This window comes from Aotus nancymaae, unplaced genomic scaffold (genome assembly GCF_030222135.1).
Source record: "Aotus nancymaae isolate 86718 unplaced genomic scaffold, 86718_ANA_hifiasm-v0.15.2.pri h1tg000040l, whole genome shotgun sequence".
In the NCBI taxonomy this organism is placed as follows: Eukaryota; Metazoa; Chordata; class Mammalia; order Primates; family Aotidae; genus Aotus; species Aotus nancymaae.
This window is the reverse complement of record NW_026988454.1, coordinates 9,141,157-9,159,017: the sequence shown is the minus strand read 5'-3', so window position 1 is coordinate 9,159,017 and position 17,861 is coordinate 9,141,157. Positions and strand designations below refer to the sequence as shown.

At 45.3% G+C, this 17,861-nt stretch overlaps 1 protein-coding gene across 3 annotated transcripts in view; it reads right to left on the bottom strand.

Annotated features, from left to right (window-relative positions):
• EZR (ezrin) overlaps positions 1–17,861 on the bottom strand; it is a 55,719-nt gene that overhangs the window by 10,868 nt on the left and 26,990 nt on the right. For all 3 annotated transcript variants that reach the window (XM_064360493.1, XM_064360494.1, XM_064360495.1), the window contains 5 exons: positions 15,315–15,398; positions 9,816–9,911; positions 8,021–8,295; positions 7,347–7,430; positions 6,170–6,316 (listed from right to left, as the gene is read on the bottom strand). In XM_064360493.1, the coding sequence (XP_064216563.1) occupies positions 6,170–6,316; positions 7,347–7,430; positions 8,021–8,295; positions 9,816–9,911; positions 15,315–15,398 (686 nt within the window). The remainder of the gene's footprint in view (positions 1–6,169; positions 6,317–7,346; positions 7,431–8,020; positions 8,296–9,815; positions 9,912–15,314; positions 15,399–17,861) is intronic.

The following is a 17,861-nucleotide window of genomic DNA, read 5'->3' as shown; positions in this document are numbered from 1 at the left end:
GATTTCAAGACCATATTGCTCTGCTCACCGCACGCTTCCCACCCTGTTCTTCCAAAGCATTTTACCAGGAATAATGCCATTCTGGAAGTGACAACAGATCCTCAAAACCACCATTCAACAATGCTGCCATCCAAAATGGTCCTTTCCAACATCCCACAAAAACCTTCATTTTAGAAGCAGCAGGAAGGTCGAGCAATCTGTGGTGTACCAACAGGTTCATACTGACGAGCTACACAGGTTTCGTTATGACAACATAAACTAGGTCAAGGCAGTGTGGGGTGGACCTCTGGAGGCTGAGGGCAAACATGTAAGCCCAACAGATGGCCCTTCTGGGGAATAGTTGGTCATGGTGTGCCTGCAGGAACAATGTCAGGACACTGGCCAGACCACGGTTCTAAATGTCAAAGCTTTTTGTATACATCCTTTCTTTTACAGTGCTATGGTCTACAATCACCAATATCCATAAAAAACACACCTGGCATTCAAACAAACATGCAAGGAGTTTCTTCTTTGAGATGTCATTTTCTTTACAGGTTTCAGAGCATTGAAGGGGAAGGAACTCCAGATATCACCTAGCCCTGCTACTGACTTCAGCCTATGTCCTCCTTACATTGAAAGGCTATAGAATGGCATCAGACAGGCATGTGTTGCTTTGGAGCACTTTTCACCCAAAACACAAGGGCAGCCTGCTGGCACCAACAGGGGAGCTATAGGATCCAAGCTCCAGAGTGCCACCTCCTGAAACTTCAAGGGGCTGGGATCCAGTCTCCAGCTTCTGTCTCTATACAGGGCTCTCAAAACAGGTTCTGACCTTAGAAAACTTAGGCCTCCAGCTCTCTGGTGTGTCTAGAAAGTTTGTCCTCTTAGGACTTTGAAACCTCATATAACAATTCATAGCTACTCCTAAGCATAATTGCAGTATCAAAACAAAGAGGTTAAACATGAAAATTATGACTCACTTCTGAGTTAAAGAACTTCCTTTAATTCTTGACCAAAGTTGGAAAATTAAAGCCCAAGAATTTCCTTTTTTTTTTTTTTTTTAAGAGATCACATATAGGACATGAATAGGGTCCACAGAGAAGGTAGCCACAGGGCTTATGTTTTAAGTGTCCTTGCTTAGGCCACACATTAAATAAAAAAAAAATGTAATTCTCCAGTAACAGGGACCAGACCTCTTGGAGAAATGGCTGATTCTAGGGCTAGAACAGAGAATGTAAAGGATGAACCTGGTGCATCTCGAGAAGCCAGAGAGTAAGGAAGCCTGCAAATAATGCAGGGGGTCCCATTTCAACGTGCTCCTAAAGGCCAAACCTCGAACAACCTAAGCAAGATGATACATACTAATAGATCATAACCCAAAGACTGAAACACATATCCATGAGTCCATACTAACATAACTAAATACATGGAAAACAGAAATTGGCTCCTTATGGGATTCCAATTAATGCATGTAAAAAGAAGTTTTTAAATGCCACCATTTCTCAAATACCAAAGTAATCTCATCAATGGAAGCTAGAACTAGGATATTTACATAGTTTAAAATTATCTCCTCCAAATATACTAACCAATTGTAAACTGAAGGATAGCGATTTTACAGTGAAGAAACCCAGCAGACACCACCTTAACAATCAAAATTAGCACCACCTACAATAAACTATACTGACTACATGTGCCACCTTGAAAGAGGCCCTGGAAGGGCACAGCAGCACTTTTGTGGGGTTCTCACCAAAAATGCAAAACTCCTATTTAATAATGAGAAAACACTAGACAATCCAAGTTGAGGGGCTTTCCAAAAAGTCAATGGCCATATTCTTTAAAAATATTAAGTTCATGACAAAGACTGGAACTATCCCACATCAAAGGAGATGGGAAGGTCTAACAACTGTAGGTGTGGCTCCAGACAGGGTCCCGGGGCAGAAATAGGACATCAGTGAGACAACTGATTAAAATGGGAATAAGGGTTATAGATTATTAACATTAATTTTCTGATCTTGATATTTGGACGTAAGGTGTTAATGCTTGAGGAAACTAAGTGAAGTGTATATGGAAATTATTTGTACTATTTTTAGAATCTTTTTAAAGTCTGAAATAACTTTTTTTTAATTGAGATAGGGTCTGGCTTAATAATGAGAAAAGGTAACCAGGCTGAAGTGCAGTGGTACAATCTTGGCTCACTGCAGCCTCCACCTCCTGGGTTCAAGTGATCCTTCTACCTCAGCCTCCCAAGTAGCTAGGACCACAGGCATGTGCCACCACGCCTAATTTTTTTGTATTTTTGGTGGAGATGGGGTTTTGCCATCTTGCCCAGGCTGGTCTCAAGCTCCTGAGCTCAAGGGATCCACCTGCCTTATCCTCCTGTAATCCCTTAGGCTCATACCTGGGATTACAGGTATGAGCCACTATGCCCAGCCTGAAATGATTTTAAAATGTAACAACAAGCCAGGTGCAAAGAAGGCTGAGGAAGGAGAATCGCTTGAACCCAGGAGGCAGAAGTGAGCCGAGATCATGCCATTGCATTTCACCCTGGGTAACATAGTGAGACTCCACCTCAAAAAATAAAAAAAAATAAAATGCAAGAACAAATGGTTTAAAAATTTAAATCCAAAATATGTAGCTGAGGGTGATGATAATGTTCCATATATCTTAAGATTTGCCATTTTTCAGGCATATTTGTGAAAACTCAGCGAATGAACACTTAAGATTACATTTCATTTATTTAAATTTTACATCAAAAGAACAAAATATAATTGACTTCTGGCATATCATATACACTTTCATTTTGGGGAAGGAGATGGATGCCTGCGATTTTCTTGGAAATGTATCAAAGAGGGCCAGAGGGTGACAGCGATGTGTAGATGGAAAGAGAAGTGATAAAGCAAGTGCAGCCCTGAGTACCTCCGCAAGGAATCTAAAGGGAAAAAGACCCATTCTGTGGCTCCTGTTTCAGTCCCCAAGCTCCCTGTGCACTTTCTCCCTTTAAGGTGGGAGCCCTGGAGCTGGTGCACTTCCAGAAACTCCTACCTACAGAAGTACTTCTATGATGAAGCCTGCCCAAAGAGGGATGAAGCTAAGGGAAAAAGTGCTTTTACAGGACTAAAGATCAGGTTCCTTTAGTTTTTGTTTTTGGTCTGAGAGTGCCGGGTAGAACTGAACTTTCTCTGTTCAGAAGCTTATACTGCCATCAGGAGGGGCGCTCACCTATTTTTGCCCTCTTTACACTCCCACCTATTTCAAGCTAAGGGTTTAAAAAAAGACGACAAATACTTTCAGTCCTATAGGCTCCCACTTAATGGTATGTGCACAATTAAACGGGGACCCCAAGAGACAGATTTCCCAGTCAGATCCTATTTAATACTAAAACGGGTTTTTAAATAGAGATGTTTACTTGTAGAGTATAAATCTCTTAGAGCTCAATTTTCATACTCAATAGATCACCTTTCTCACCTGAACGATGTTTCAGGTATATCTTTTTTTTTTTTTTTTTTTTGAGATGGCGTTTCGCTCGTTACCCAGGCTGGAGTGCAATGGCATGATCTCGGCTCACCGCAACCTCCGCCTCCTGGGTTCAGGCAGTTCTCCTGCCTCAGCCTCCTGAGTAGCTGGGATTACAGGCACGCGCCACCATGCCCAGCTAATTTTTTGTATTTTTAGTAGAGACGGGGTTTCACCATGTTGACCAGGATGGTCTCGATCTCTTGACCTTGTGAGCCACCGCGCCTGGCGTTGTTTCAGGTATATCTAATTCTCCTAGTTCTACTGAGAGGGGTACAGCACAATACCTGGCACAGCTGGCGAGTTCTCAGCACTCCTCAGACTTCAGGACAGTCTCCTGCTTATGCTGCTACCACGTTGTCAATATTTGTTCAAGAGGAAAAGAATTTGGGCCTATTAATTGACTATCTTCATAAATGCTTTTTTTGAGAAGAGAGGGGTGTGCCTTCAGGAACAGGGAGAAGAGAGGCAGTAAGTGAGCCTGCCCAACACCCCAGCATTCTGTGGGGAAAGAACCATCTCAATGGTGGGAGGGTGGAGCGGAAAGCCAGAACAGTACTAAATAGGGCACACAGCTCATATTTTTACTTGGAAGAAATGGACATTTATGTGGGCTGGGGCAGTTACAAGTCGACATCAGCAAGTTCCTACTCATGGCTGTTTTCCTGCAGGTTGAAAAACCTGTTTGGACAGCCCTGGCCTGGCCATGTTACAAAATCTGGTCATTCAAGAGATTTCATAGGCAGAGGCAGTTTCCCACATGTGTTCACACCAGGACTTTGTGCATCGCTCTCCTTGGCATGGCTAAGAGCCATGGGCTTCAGCTCTGGGGCCTCCCGGAAAGATCATGTCCTAGTTCCAAGTTCCTGTATCTACCCACTTTCCCCACTTCTTAAAAAAAATTTTTTTTGAGACATGGTCTCACTCTGTCACTCAGGCTAGAGTGCAATGGTGCAATCTCAGCTTACTACAACTTCTGCCTCCTAGGCTCAAGTGATCCTCCCACCTCGGCCTCCTGACTGACTGGGATCACAGGCATGTACCACCACAGCTGGCTAATTTTTTAAATTTTTGGTAGAGACGGGGTTTTACCATGTTCCCTAGGTAGGTCTCGAACTCCTGAGCTCAAGGGATCCATCTGCCTCAGCCTCCCAGAGTGCTGGGATTCCAGGAGTGAGCCACTGTGCCTGGCTTTTTCCCCACTTCTTTACTAATGCTGTAGCCAGCACACTCGGGGTAGGAACGAACAAGAGTCCTCAATAACTCATTTCCAGGTTCTCTGAGGAGCTCCTGTGATTCTGACAGGTGAAGCGCACTGGTTTGTGTAACTCCATCCCCGATGGGCACCTTCCTTCCAGCAGACAGCAACTGCCTCCCTCCTTGCACAGTCTCATCATGTGGGTCTTGGAGGTGAGAGGAGGTTGGGCATAGCTGGCATGGATCGCTGATCTATCCAAGTGAAATAGATCTGTGCCCTGGGTTCTGGCAGGAATCCACATGGTTGCAAATGGAGAGATGGACTCATGTGCACATGATTTGTGGAAAATAGCACCACTCCCTTTGTGAACCTGAGAGGATTTTTGGGGAACCTGAGGTGTGGGGAAGCTGAGAACAGGTGAGATGGGTGAGTCTCAAGTGCGATATGGGGACAGCCATTATTTAAAGGAACAGTATGAGGCTGGGAAGGAAACCATGTACATCTGGGAACCCTGGGCCACTATGCTTCTCAAGTAGACAGCAGGAACCCAGGTCAAAAGGCGGGGCTTGGCATAAAGACTGTAGGAGCTTTCTTGTCCTTCTCTGCCAGGTCCCTGAAGCTGGTGGCCATCAGAGGGTTTGTTTAGTATTGTCCATAGTCAGCAGAGCAATCAGGCTGACTGGACAATCAGGGCAGAGACAGGAGTCAGGAGGCAGTCAGGAACCTCTCCCTTCTCTTTCCAGAGGTAGTTTCCTTCTGCCTCTTAAATTCAGGTAGCTTCTGATCAGATCAGTCTAGAAGCTAAGCTTATGCTGATGTCAGGGACTCACTACGGGAAACTTGCCCTCATGAACTAGGATGATCTTCCCCTGTTTATCCTCAGCAGAAAGGCGGCAAATGCACTGTATCTAAAAGAGGACTGTCTGTCCCCTGCGGAGAAGCCGGGCTCTGCTGCTCTACCCAGCTTGCTCACAGATCTCTCAACAAATGTAACTAATGCAAGGCAATTCAGGTATCTCCTGCAGACTCCCAGCATTTAGCTCAAGTGTAAACAATAGCCTGTATGTGTAGACAACACTTCAAGTCTCTCATCACACCATAACTATACCTGGTTGGATTAGCATAAACCTCTAGCCAGGAGTCCAGCACCTGGGAAGTAGTTACGGATGGATGTGCTGGTACCTGCATGTAGGTGTGGTGGGGGGAACCTCAGAGGCAGGAGGAGGAGAGGCAGCCTCTGTTCTATTCTGCCTTCCTCTCCCAGGCCTGAGCCCACTATTGGCCCCACCCACCATGAGACAGGATAACGCATGCCTCTGGACCACCCTCTGAGAGGGCCACAGCAGTCCAAAAGCCCTTAAAGATTCCTACTTTGGGATAGTAAGTTGCTAAATACTTCAAAAATAACCCACAAAATTGCCATTTTGCCACTGTTCCCAGGCCTACCACCCCACCTACTGAAGATAAACGTTAACTCACTTATCATCTTTTTCATAAATATTCAGTCCAAGGGCATCAACTCCAAGCCAAAGGTCTGTTCCTTTCTTGTTTTTTATCTCAAAATAGTTGATTCCATACATTTCCAGGTCCTGAGCAATCTTCAGGTATTCCAACATAGCGTTATCTCTGATCGCAGAGGGTGAAACAGGCAGTCATTAGTAGCCCTCAAGGTCCAGAACCGTAAAACCTTCCAGAATTTTTAAATTAAGGCGCCTTGTGTAGGATGGGCTCAAAGCTGTGTGCTGCGTGCAGACAGGCAGGGGCCTGGGCAGCAGAGCAGTGAGCGGGGGACCCCTGCAGCCCGGAAGCTCTGCCTGGGGTGGACTCTGTGCTGCCCTGGACCCTCACTACCAAACCCCACACACAAGTTCAGGAAGAACTGATTCACACTGGCTTCTCTGACAGGTTTTTCTTGTAAGTTTTATCACTCTGCACAATCCTCCTTTTCTCTTGTCCACATGTCTTCTGGGGCTCCCACCACCCTCCTCATAGGCCGTGAGTTGTTTTCCTTCCATAAAGGATGCTTGGGCCAGGCAGGAAACCCTGAAGCACAAAATCTGAGGTGTAAACCACAAACTTCAGAGTCTGAAATAATGCAGAGTCGCAAGACAGGCCAGAGGTGAGGCTCTAGGATGAGAACACCCAGAATCAGGGGTCCAACCACATCTTACATTAACAGCCCCAAGTCCCTCCTCATGCCCAGGTTCTCTGATATCAGGATTTCTCACTTGGGATCCTTTTTCATTTATATATACTTTGTAAGACAACTACCTTCAAACAATGAGCAAACCAGCACCTTTTTGACAGAGAGAAAAAAAAATAATGCTGATTGCAGGTGAACAATGCCCCTCTGACTAAAATGAAGTTTAGAGATAACACATTCTCCAAAGGGAGGGTGTAAGCTTTTAGAACCTCAAGGCTTGAGCTAAACTGCTTCCCTGAGCAAGACACTTGGCTTAAAAAAAAACAAAAACAAAAATCTCCCCTAAGAAAACCCCATCTTTACCTCAGTTCCCTCATGGTCTTCACAGGGCACTAGGGCTGGAGCTCAGGCCTGACACAGAGCTCTTTAAAGCACTAACGAGAGTCACAGGAAAAGACACGCTGGAGAGCACGGAGATGGCCCCAGATCCCCACAGCAAGACCCAGCACTCACTTGAGCATCCCACGGTGTTCTGCATGCCACACCTGGATCCGGTCTTCCCACTGGTCCCTGGTAAGTTTGTGCTGGTCCATGACTCTGGATTGCAAAAGGAAACAGCACTGTCATCCTTAAGGGTTGTGACAAGCAAGGAAGGAGGCCCACTTACCACCCACATTCAAATTCTTACTTTCCATTCAAATCAATCGATCCCAAAGAGCTTTGGTTTCTATTTCCTGATGTGTAGCATTTCTATTTATGATAATTAACCTGGAAGACTTAGCATTTTGAACAAGAACTCAGTTCTGCTGGAAAAATTAAGAAGGTATTTTAAGTGGCCTCTTCTTCCAAATGGGGTAATTTTTATGACCATTAGTAAATAAAAACAGACTTCATAGGGGCCAACCTATCATACCCAGGAGGAGCTAAGCAGTCAGGTTGAGAAGTTTGCTATGCTGCTGCATCCTCACAGGATATGGCGGCTCTTTAGTTTCCATGAGGAATGGTAGCTCACCTTCCCTGGCTATGCTTCAGGTCGGGTCAGTGCCTTAATGACTAGAGTCCCAGAGTGAAGGAGCACATGATATTGACGAAGTCCTTGTTTTTAAACTGTGCTTCTAATGCAATCACTTCTCCCTGCAGAGGATGGCATGACAGCTCCTGCCCAGGTCAGGTCACCCTGTGCTCACCTTTGAGGGATCAGCCGCTCAGAGCTGAGGTACCCAGACTTGTGCACATCTTTGTTGTAGTCCCCAAACTTGGCCTGAACAGCATAGGACCCCAGGAGCACGGCAGTCTCGGGAGGGCAGTAGATCTCGTCGCTAAGGATCCCTTCTTTCACTTGGAGGAAGAAAAGTTTCTGGGTGATGTCCTGGATGAGCTCCTCAGCCACATCTTCAGGGTAGAACTTGGCCCGGAACTTGAACTGGAGGGGATTCTCCTTCCTCACCTCCTGGGCAGACACCTGGACAAAGCAAACCAGACTCTCGACATGAACCGAACCCAGAAGACAAAGGCCCGCTGTCCCCAACACAGGCTTCTAACCAAGACTCAATGAGGCCATCAGGCCAGTTTTCAGAAGATAATGTTTATTCTTAAAGTCATCTTTTCAGCTCCAGACAAAAAAGGTTAGTCAAAAGTGCTATCACAGGCCAGGCATGGTGGCTCATGCCTATAATCTCAGTGCTTTGGGAGAATAAGGCAGGAAGATCACTTGAGCCCAGGAATTTGAGACCAGCCTGGGCAATGTAGAGAGATCCCATTTCTACAACATTTTTTTTAAAAAGTTAGCTGGGGATGGTGGTGCATGCCTATAGTCCTAGTTACTCAAGAAGCTGAGCAGGAGGAACCTTTGAGTCCAGGAGTTCGAGGCTGCAGTGAGCTATGATGGCACCACTGCACCCAGCCTGGGTGACAGAGCAAGACCCTGTCTTTGAAAAACAAAAACAAAAACAAAAACAACAACAAAAAAAACCAGGCCGGGCGCAGTGGCTCACGCCTGTAATCCCAGCACTTTGGGAAGCTGAGGCGGGTGGATCATGAAGTCAGGAGATTGAGACCATCCTGGTTAACATGGTGAAACCCCGTCTCTACTAAAAATACAAAAAATTAGCCAGGAGTGGTGGCGGGCACCTGTAGTCCCAGCTACTTGGAAGGCTGAGGCAGGAGAATCACTTGGACTCAGGAGGCAGAGGTTGCAGTGAGCCAAGATCGTGTCACTGCACTCAAGGCTGGGTGACAGAGTGAGACTCCATCTCAAACAAACAAAAAAGTAAGTACTATAACACTCTTGCGCTCAGCTGGAAATCAAAGCTACTGTGCCACTAAGCCCCAGCCCTCACGGGATGATGCTCTCAATTCTAGAGACTCAAATTTGGAAATGACCCCACAGTGACTTGGAATCTGGCCACATGCCAATCAGGCCCTGGAACCCAAACTACTCTTAAGAATTCCTCCTGCTCCTTCACTCTTCCCCATCTCCCATCATCTTTCTAACTTGTTGCTATGACTTGGGAGGAAAGTGGACATTTGGGAAAAAAGGATAATTTCCAAGAATTTGAAGAAAAAAAATGTTTATCTTACTACTTTTCTTTATAGTTGGTTAATGGAATCTATCCAATCTTTAAAGTTGGAAGATAATCTATCACAGGTTCAAACAAAGCAATAACAGATTCTTAAAAAACAGTGGATGATTCACAGTTTATAAGATTAACAATCTCATTGAAAGAAACTAAGGTCAACTAAAAACTATGCAATTAACCATTATATGCTCCGATGAGTGAGCAGTATGGAGAAATGCCAGGATCTGATTTACAATCGATATCCCCATTTACTAGAAACTTGCAACCTTTTTGTCTCTCAAAACTTTTACACAAACAAAAAAGGAACAGAAAACAAAAGACAGGGTAAGGAGCTCCAGTTCCAATATCAACAAAGCAGACCAACACCCAATCCACAGCCTGTAAATAGTTAACTCTGACTTACCTTCTTATCTAGCTTCAGCCAGGTAGGAAATCCTTTATTATCCACATACTGGAGGCCAAAGTACCACACTTCCCGGAGACCTATAGTCTTCACCACCTGAGTGAGAGAGAGAGACTCAACAGTGATGAGAAACTCAAAAGGGCAACGGCTTTTGGCTGCTGTTCATCACATGGTCTAGCAGAGTCCCAGGAAACCAGGACATCTGCTCAGTCCAACCACTGGGCAATACCTTTTTTGTACTCTCTTAAATAACTTGCTACTAACTAAGGCTATTGTCTCAAAGCCATGAACGACTTACTTTTAATATAAATTTGAGCAGATTCAGGGTTCTATCTTCAAATCTTATAAAATCTCACTCCTATTCCTTTACACTCCAGGATGCTCTCCTGCATGAAATCCAGCAGGGTGGGTTATGGCCAGCACACAGAACCACAGGAGCCCGCAGCCCCCCAAGGGGACAGTGTGGTGGGTGCGCTGCTGCCCGTCAGATGTGCTCACACGGAAGACTAACGTACCCAGCACCACACTTGAGCCTCCTCTGGCTGCCTGTCTCTGCCTCTCAGCCAGCTGGCCCAGGGATCTAACTTACTAGGAACAGGGACAAAGATGTCCTAGGAAAGGCAGGAAAACAGGTGGTGGCAGACGTCTGGGAAGAAAGGGTGGCAATGCCCAGGGGTGCCCAGAGGAACCTGCATCTTTAGGCCTCCAAAAATGGGACATTCTGATCCAGCAAAGGCAGAATCCCGACCCTAGGTCACAGTAAGAATTTCACATCTTGAAGTCTCTGCTGTGCATTACAGAGAAGTCCTCAGCTGCTTATTCTGAATGTCTCGGAAACAGAAAAGCAACGATAGTTGAACTTGCTGTGGGTACTTGTTGAACATCATCTAAACCGAGTCCCAGACAAGTTTGACTATATATATGTACGTATATATAGTCGACATATTAATTTAAAATCCCATGATATGTAATGCAAAACTTTAAAATAAAACTGCTACCATTCTTCAAATACATGGCTTCTATCATATTTAATGGGGGAGCGCTGAATACATTAGAAATGACAACTCAGATATACAGATTACTTACTTAAAGTAAATCTTAAAACTCCACATAAACTCCCGATTTGGGCCTGTTTCTTCATCTGAAGAGTGCGGGAAGGCCAGAGGCTCCTTAAAGCTTTCGGAGTCTATTTATTAAATGCCCAGGACTGACCTGTTCTTCCCCTCTTCCCAGTCACCCAAAGGGGATGGGACAGGCTGTAAGCAAGCTTCTTCATCATGGAATGATATGAGACACATTTAGACTTTTTATGCAGTGCTGTGCTCCCAAGTCTTTTGTGAAACCCCGTGTTTTTTGTTTTTATGGTAGCAAAGCATGGAGAAAACTGAATTCAAAGACCAGGTTTCGGTATATAAGCCTGCTAATGTCTTGTTCCTCACAAGCCTCCATCTTGTCACCTGATATGAAACCTGCCTGGCCTTCCTCTCTGGGTTGTTTCAAAGTTGCACAAGAAAACTCCACATGCCTAAGCAACTGCTTGCTCTCTGACATCATCCCTCACTTCACCCAACTGCAGCCTCAGCCTGCACATCTGAACCAGGCAGAAATAATCTCTTGTCCACTTGACTTCTGTCCTCCATAGCGGTCAGGCTCTCATGGATTTTCAGAGCCACAGCTGAGGACCCTCTTCTGCATCTGCTATGCTGTCACCATCCTCCTTCCATGGGGCAAATCACAAACCCTGTAACCACACCATGCAGTCCAGCCGAGAGCCTCTCTCAGTGAGGCCCATCCCTGGCTGCCCTGATCTGCGTGCACCTTGACAGCAGGAATCTTCCATCGATCTCCAGGGTAACTATGCTCAGTGTGTGCTGTAGTATCCTACTGCTCACACAATGCCTTCCCCAAAGGGACACATTAGAATTAAACAATCTTCCTCACTTCAGTCCGCTCTAAAAACCAATCCATAGGTCATCCCTGAAAGAAAAAAGCCAACATTCCTAGAGAAACACTCCTTGCCATTCCCTTCATTGGCGAATCCTGACACACCATGGGTGCAGAGTCTCTACATTTGTGTCTACCCCCTAACTCCACCTCAGTGGTGTTTGGTCTTTTCTTCTTTTTTTTTTTTGGTTTGGTTTTTGAGACAGGGTCTTATGCTGTTGCCCAGGCTGGAGTGCAGTGGTAAAATCTTGGCTCAACGCAGTCTCAACCTTCTGGGCTTAAGTGATTCTTCCACCTCCCCACCTCAGCCACCTGAGTAGCTGAGACTACAGGCATGCGCCACAATGCCTGGCTAACTTTTAAATTCCTTGTAGAGATAGGTGTTTGCCATGTTGCCCAGGCTGGTAGCTTACAGGAGAGTGAGCTCAAGCAATCCTCCTGCGTCGACCTCCCAAAGTGCTGGGCTCAGTGGTGTTTTAAATGCAGATTTTTTAGGAAGGAAAAGGTGGGAGATGTTGAACTCAATTTCAAGCAACAGCTGGAGCAGCTCCTCCCAATCAGGAGCCTCCAGCATGGGTGGACCGGCTCATCACGACACCTGGGCTGCAGTCCAGCCCTGGCTCTACCCTCCATGTGGCAGTTGGCCCCGGGGTGTTCTCTATCACACTGAAGCCCTGGACTAGGACCCAGGGGTAAAGCAAGAGTACTCCAGGGCTTGATGCTGGGCTGGGGGGTGCTGCAGAAGAGAGCTAAGTAACGGAGGGATTGGGGGAGGAGGGCTGACTACTTTACCTCCAATCTCTTTTACCCTATTCCCTTCAAGGCCTTATTTTCACTGACATCCAGGTCCAGGAATGAGCTTTCCATCAGAAACTTTATAACTACAACCCAGTTTTTCTACTTATCCTAGGGCTTCCATCCCTGCTTTAAAGTTTGTGCTGGAGAAGGTCTTAGCATTCTAATAGGTAAGGACTCAGGGTCCAGGAGGCTAACCAAGGGACATTCTTCAGAATCAACATTAGAAGCCAGGGCCCTATGCAGGTGTGCCACACAGGGTTCAGCTGGCACCACTCAACTTACTTCAGGATTATCTTTCAGGAGAAACCTTTAAATTTTTATCCCAAGTCCAGCCTCACCCAGAGCAGTAAATATCTTTATCCTCACCGGGTGAGGCAGGCCCACAAATGACCTGAGAAGTACTAGTGGAGGCTGTCGCAGTGACTGGCCACTGGCACTGCACCCACCCTGGACGTGTCCACCTGGGCACCGCCTGGCACCTGTGTGCTTTGCTGCATGGAGCCAGCCCACTGCTGCTGGGTGTTCATTTTCAGAGAGGGAGATGTGATCAAGCATGGGTGGAGTCTCCTATAGTGTTAAGTGTGCTAAAATTCTCCCTCCCAGGTTTCCCAATCACCACCTGCTCTAATTTCTGGGTTTAGTGCTAGAACACAGAATATCACTTCTACCAGTAGGGCCCCTCAGGACAAGATGCTATGGTTCAAAGAACTTGTAACTCACATCTGGCTCTGGTCCTCTACTGGCCCCAGAGCAGAATCTACTTAGCCCAGAAAAGAAGATCTTGCTTTCTTTAGAACTTAGAACTCTTCCACAGAAAAGTTACCACAGCCTTCCTGGTGGCTCACCATCCTTACTAAAACTGAACTCCATTGTCTCACGAGGAACATGCAGCAATGGGGAATCATTCTGTGCTGCCCATCTCAAGAAAGAGTCTTTTCTGACACCTGAGTGTGCTCAAAGATGCTGAGCGCAAGGTGGACGGGCCTTCCAGTGACCTGCGTTACTGACTAGCACCACAAAGGCATTTCTGGTCCTTCCTGCTCCATGACCTCTGGCCTACTTAGTTCATAAAGTCAGGCAGGGAAACGGGAGCGAGAGGGGAGGGAAGAGGACTGTGTTTTCTAATACAAACCATAAGGTGAGATCTAGTGGCTCTACCCATGTGCATCTGAAGGGGTCATTTACAATAAAATGTGTTCAAAAAACGTTTTACCAAAAATGAGCATTCTTTAGTGGGATGCTCCTGCTGGAATCAAATATCTAAGGCATTTTGTTAAGAAACGAAAACACTGTTGAGTATCAAAAAAGAAACAAAAGAGAGATCATAGAGCCTGACATTTTGAAACAGTGTGAGGTGTTGGATGGGCGCCTCCTCGGTGCCTTGCCACGTGCAGGGCACTGCTGTACACGTCTGCAAAGCTGGTTCTGTGCTGAACTACAGCTACAGGAGAAAGTTGTTAATAACACAGGGGCAGCAAGCTAAGGCACATGGACCAAGTCTTGTGTGCTGGCTGGCTGTGCAGCCCATAAGCTAAGAAGGGGTTTATATTTTTTTCAATGGTGGTGATGGGGAAATTACATAAAAATATCAGTGTCCATATGGAGCTTTACTAGAACACTGCTATATTCAAATCTTCACGTTTATGGCTGCTTTCAATACTACAATGGCAGAGCTGAGTAGTTGTGACAGCAACCGTGTGGGCTGCAAGCCAAAAATATTTACTCTCCTGCCCTTTGCAGAAAACAATTTCTCACCTGTGACATAAAGCTGTAAAAATACCAAATAATGGTTTTAGTCACTCCTTGACTGGAAAAAAAATCCAAGCCAGTAAGACTATATTTGACCCGGGTGTGGTGGCTCACACCTGTAACCCCAGCACTTTGGGAGGCCAAGGCAGGTGGATCACTTGAGGTCAGGAGTTCGAGACCAGCCTGACCAACATGGCGAAACCCTGTCTCTACTAAAAATACAAAAATTAGTGGGGCGTGGTGGCGCACACCTATAATTCCAGCTACATAGGAGGCTGAGGCAGGAGAATCGCTTGAACCTGGGAGACAGAGGTTGTAGTGAGCCGAGAATGTGCCACTGCACTCTAGCCTGGGCGACAGAGTGAGACTCATTCTCACCAAAAAGAAAAAAAAAAATTGTATTTGAGTAGCTATTAGGGCAAAAAAAAAAGTATTATTTTAATATGTCGTAATATCACTAATAATTTTAAAAATCTTCCAATTTTAAAAAGCAAATTATTTTCTCTAAAGCTTCATTTCTTTTCATAGATGTCCAGGTATGACCCACTTAGAAATGAGAAGCTGCAACAACTGAGACAACTAAGCGTTCACTCATCTATGCAGTGAGAGGGGTTCTACTCTGGAGGTGGAGGTGGCTGGGGGTAGAAAGTGGTGTCTCTAACACAGGGTGAGAGACACACAGGCCAGCACCTCCTTACACTGACAAGCACAATCACTCTCTCTTCAGTGCTTTGCTTCCATGCCTGGTACACACTGAATCCACCTGGCTGTACACAGCAGATAGCAGTGTGCTTTCATACACCTCCTAGGCAGGATATACCTGTCTATAAAATGCATTTTATAATGCTATCTTGAAATAGTACTTTTACCTTTTAAAAGATCCTTCTCATCTGTTATCTCAAATGAGTAAACCAAAGTAATATGCTTAACAAACAAAATAAGTGAGATGTTGCACAACAATTTTTTGGGGGGGCAGTGGGTAGTTAACTCTCAAGTTTGGAGACCAACCTGATCAAAAAGCTGTTTTCCAGTTGTATTTGGCTGGATCGCAAACTCCAGCTCTGCATCCATGGTGGTAACTCGGACATTGATCTGAAAAACAGAATGAAACAAATTACCCTTAACTGAGTCCTCTTTTCTTCTGATAACCTCCTGCACCTTCTACATAAGCTGGTCCTCAGTGTGGCAACGGCACAGGCCTGTGACATGCGTTCCTATGCTAGTCAGGAAGCCACATACCACTCCTAACTGCAGATGGCTGGGGACACCTCAGCAGGCGCACAGTGTGAACCAAATGCAGCCTCTTTGCTTTGATAAAGCACACTGACACTTAGGGCTAAGCAGTTTTTCTTTGAGAAATAGTCTTGCTCTGTCACCCAAGCTGGAGTGCGGTGGCACGATCTTATCTCACTACAGCCATGACCTCTCAGGGCTCATGTGAGCACCTCCCACCTCAGCCTCTTGAGTAGCTGGCACTATAGGTGCACCACCATGCCTAGTTTTTTTTGTTTTTTTTTTGGGTAGAGACAGGGTCTCGCTATGCCACCCAGGCTGGTCTTGAGCTCCTAGGCTCAAGTAAGCCTCCCACCTCAGTCTCCCATAGTGCTGAGATGACAGGCATGGGTCACCTTGCCAACCTGAGCAGTTTTTGTTTTTGTTTTTTTTAAACAGAAATTCTTTAACATGTTTTTCCATGCACCATCTCATGTAAGCCTTACAACAGCCAAAGGAGGCAGCAGGGCTCCCGAGGGACCAAGGTAGTCAGAGAAGGGAAGAGAGAAAGCTTTGTACCAGAAGGTTTGCAGCAACCTTAGAAATCAGAGTGAGAGAAATGGTGAAATGTCCAAAGACATGTCAAAGATGGATGATGTCGTGACACAAAATTTTAATTGTGAAGACAACAGAAACTGGACAAACTGCTTCTAAAATTAAAAATGTGACAAGCAAAACTCTCAATGCAAATGTGAGATCTATTTAGACAAGAGATAATAAAAAAATGTAAAAATAGAAATAGTATTAGGATAGTGAGACACAGAATTGAGGTGGTAGTGATGGGAAGGCTTTAAAAATATTTCTAATGTTGCCATGTAGTTGTTTTAAAAACATAAAACACAGCTGGGCGTGGTGGCTCACATCTGTAATCCCAGCATTTTGGGAGGCCAAGGCAGGTGGATCACTTGAAGTCAGGGGTTCGATACCAGCCTGGCCAACATGATGAAACCCCATCTCTATTACAAATACAAAAATTAGCTGGGCATGGTGGCACACGCCTGTAGTCCCAGCTACTTGGGAGGCTGAAGCAGGAGAACCGGTTGAACCAGGGAGGTGGAGGCTACAGTGAGCCGAGACTGTGCCACTGCATTCCAGCCTGGACAACCGATCAAGACTCCATCTCAAAACAAAAACAAAAACAAAACCCATTTACATCAAGGTAGTTTTCAATTGTATCACTTGAAAAACCCCAGATTTAGGCCGGGCGCGATGGTTCATGCCTGTAATCCCAGCACTTTGGGAGGCTGAGGCGGGAGGATCACGAGGTCAAGAGATTGAGACCATCCTGGTCAACATGGCGAAACCCCGTCTCTACTAAAAATACAAAAATTAGCTGGGCATGGTGGCGCACGCCTGTAGTCCCAGCTACTCGGGAGGCTGAGGCAGGAGAATTGCTTGAACCCAGGTGGCGGAGGTTGTGGTGAGCTGAGATCGAGCCATTGCACTCCAGCCTGGGTAACAAGAGCAAAACTCTGTCTCAAAAAAAAAAAAAAAAAAAAAGAAAAAGAAAAAGAAAAACCCCAGATTTACTAAAGCATATGAAAAACGCTCAAATCTGGCTACTTTATATCACTGTCCCAAAGGAAAATAGCAGAGCCACATAGCAACTATAATGCTTAATATTAAGAAATGTTTGCTTCTCACCATCTTTCAAGTAAAATATATAGAAGCTACAGAGTTAGCTATCCTGGATTCTTCCTGATGCAGGTGTAAATGTAGTGAGGACATATTACCTGTGCCAGCATTTGGCGACAGAGGTTTCGACAGAGGTTTCATTATCTAGCCAGGGTACCACATGTATGTCACTCACCAAATGTCACCTCCTACTTCAGGAACATAGTTAGTCTGCCCACCCACCTCCACACCCACCCCTGTCCCAATAACACATGTAAGACTGTGATGATTGAGAGATCTTCTAATATACATCCAACATGCCTTAAAGGCTCCCTGACTGGTATTACAAGTATAGATGTAAGGTATCATTTTCTAGATTTTTTAAAACAAGTTTTCTCCACAATTGCAAGTCCAGAAGTTAAAGAATTCAAGTTTACTGAGAGGCAACGAGACATGTTTTAAAGCCTTTAATCATACTAAAATATAAAAAACTACTTTTCATTTCCTGCTGGTAATTTTTTTTTTAAATCACAAAATGGCTGTTATGAAGCATAAAATAAAGCAAGCATTTCTCTGAATTATGGTTCCAAGGGCATGTATTAGAGATGGGAAAACCAGCCCCAAGTCAAATATTTCAGTTGCCAATGCAGCTCCAGCTACATACACAGA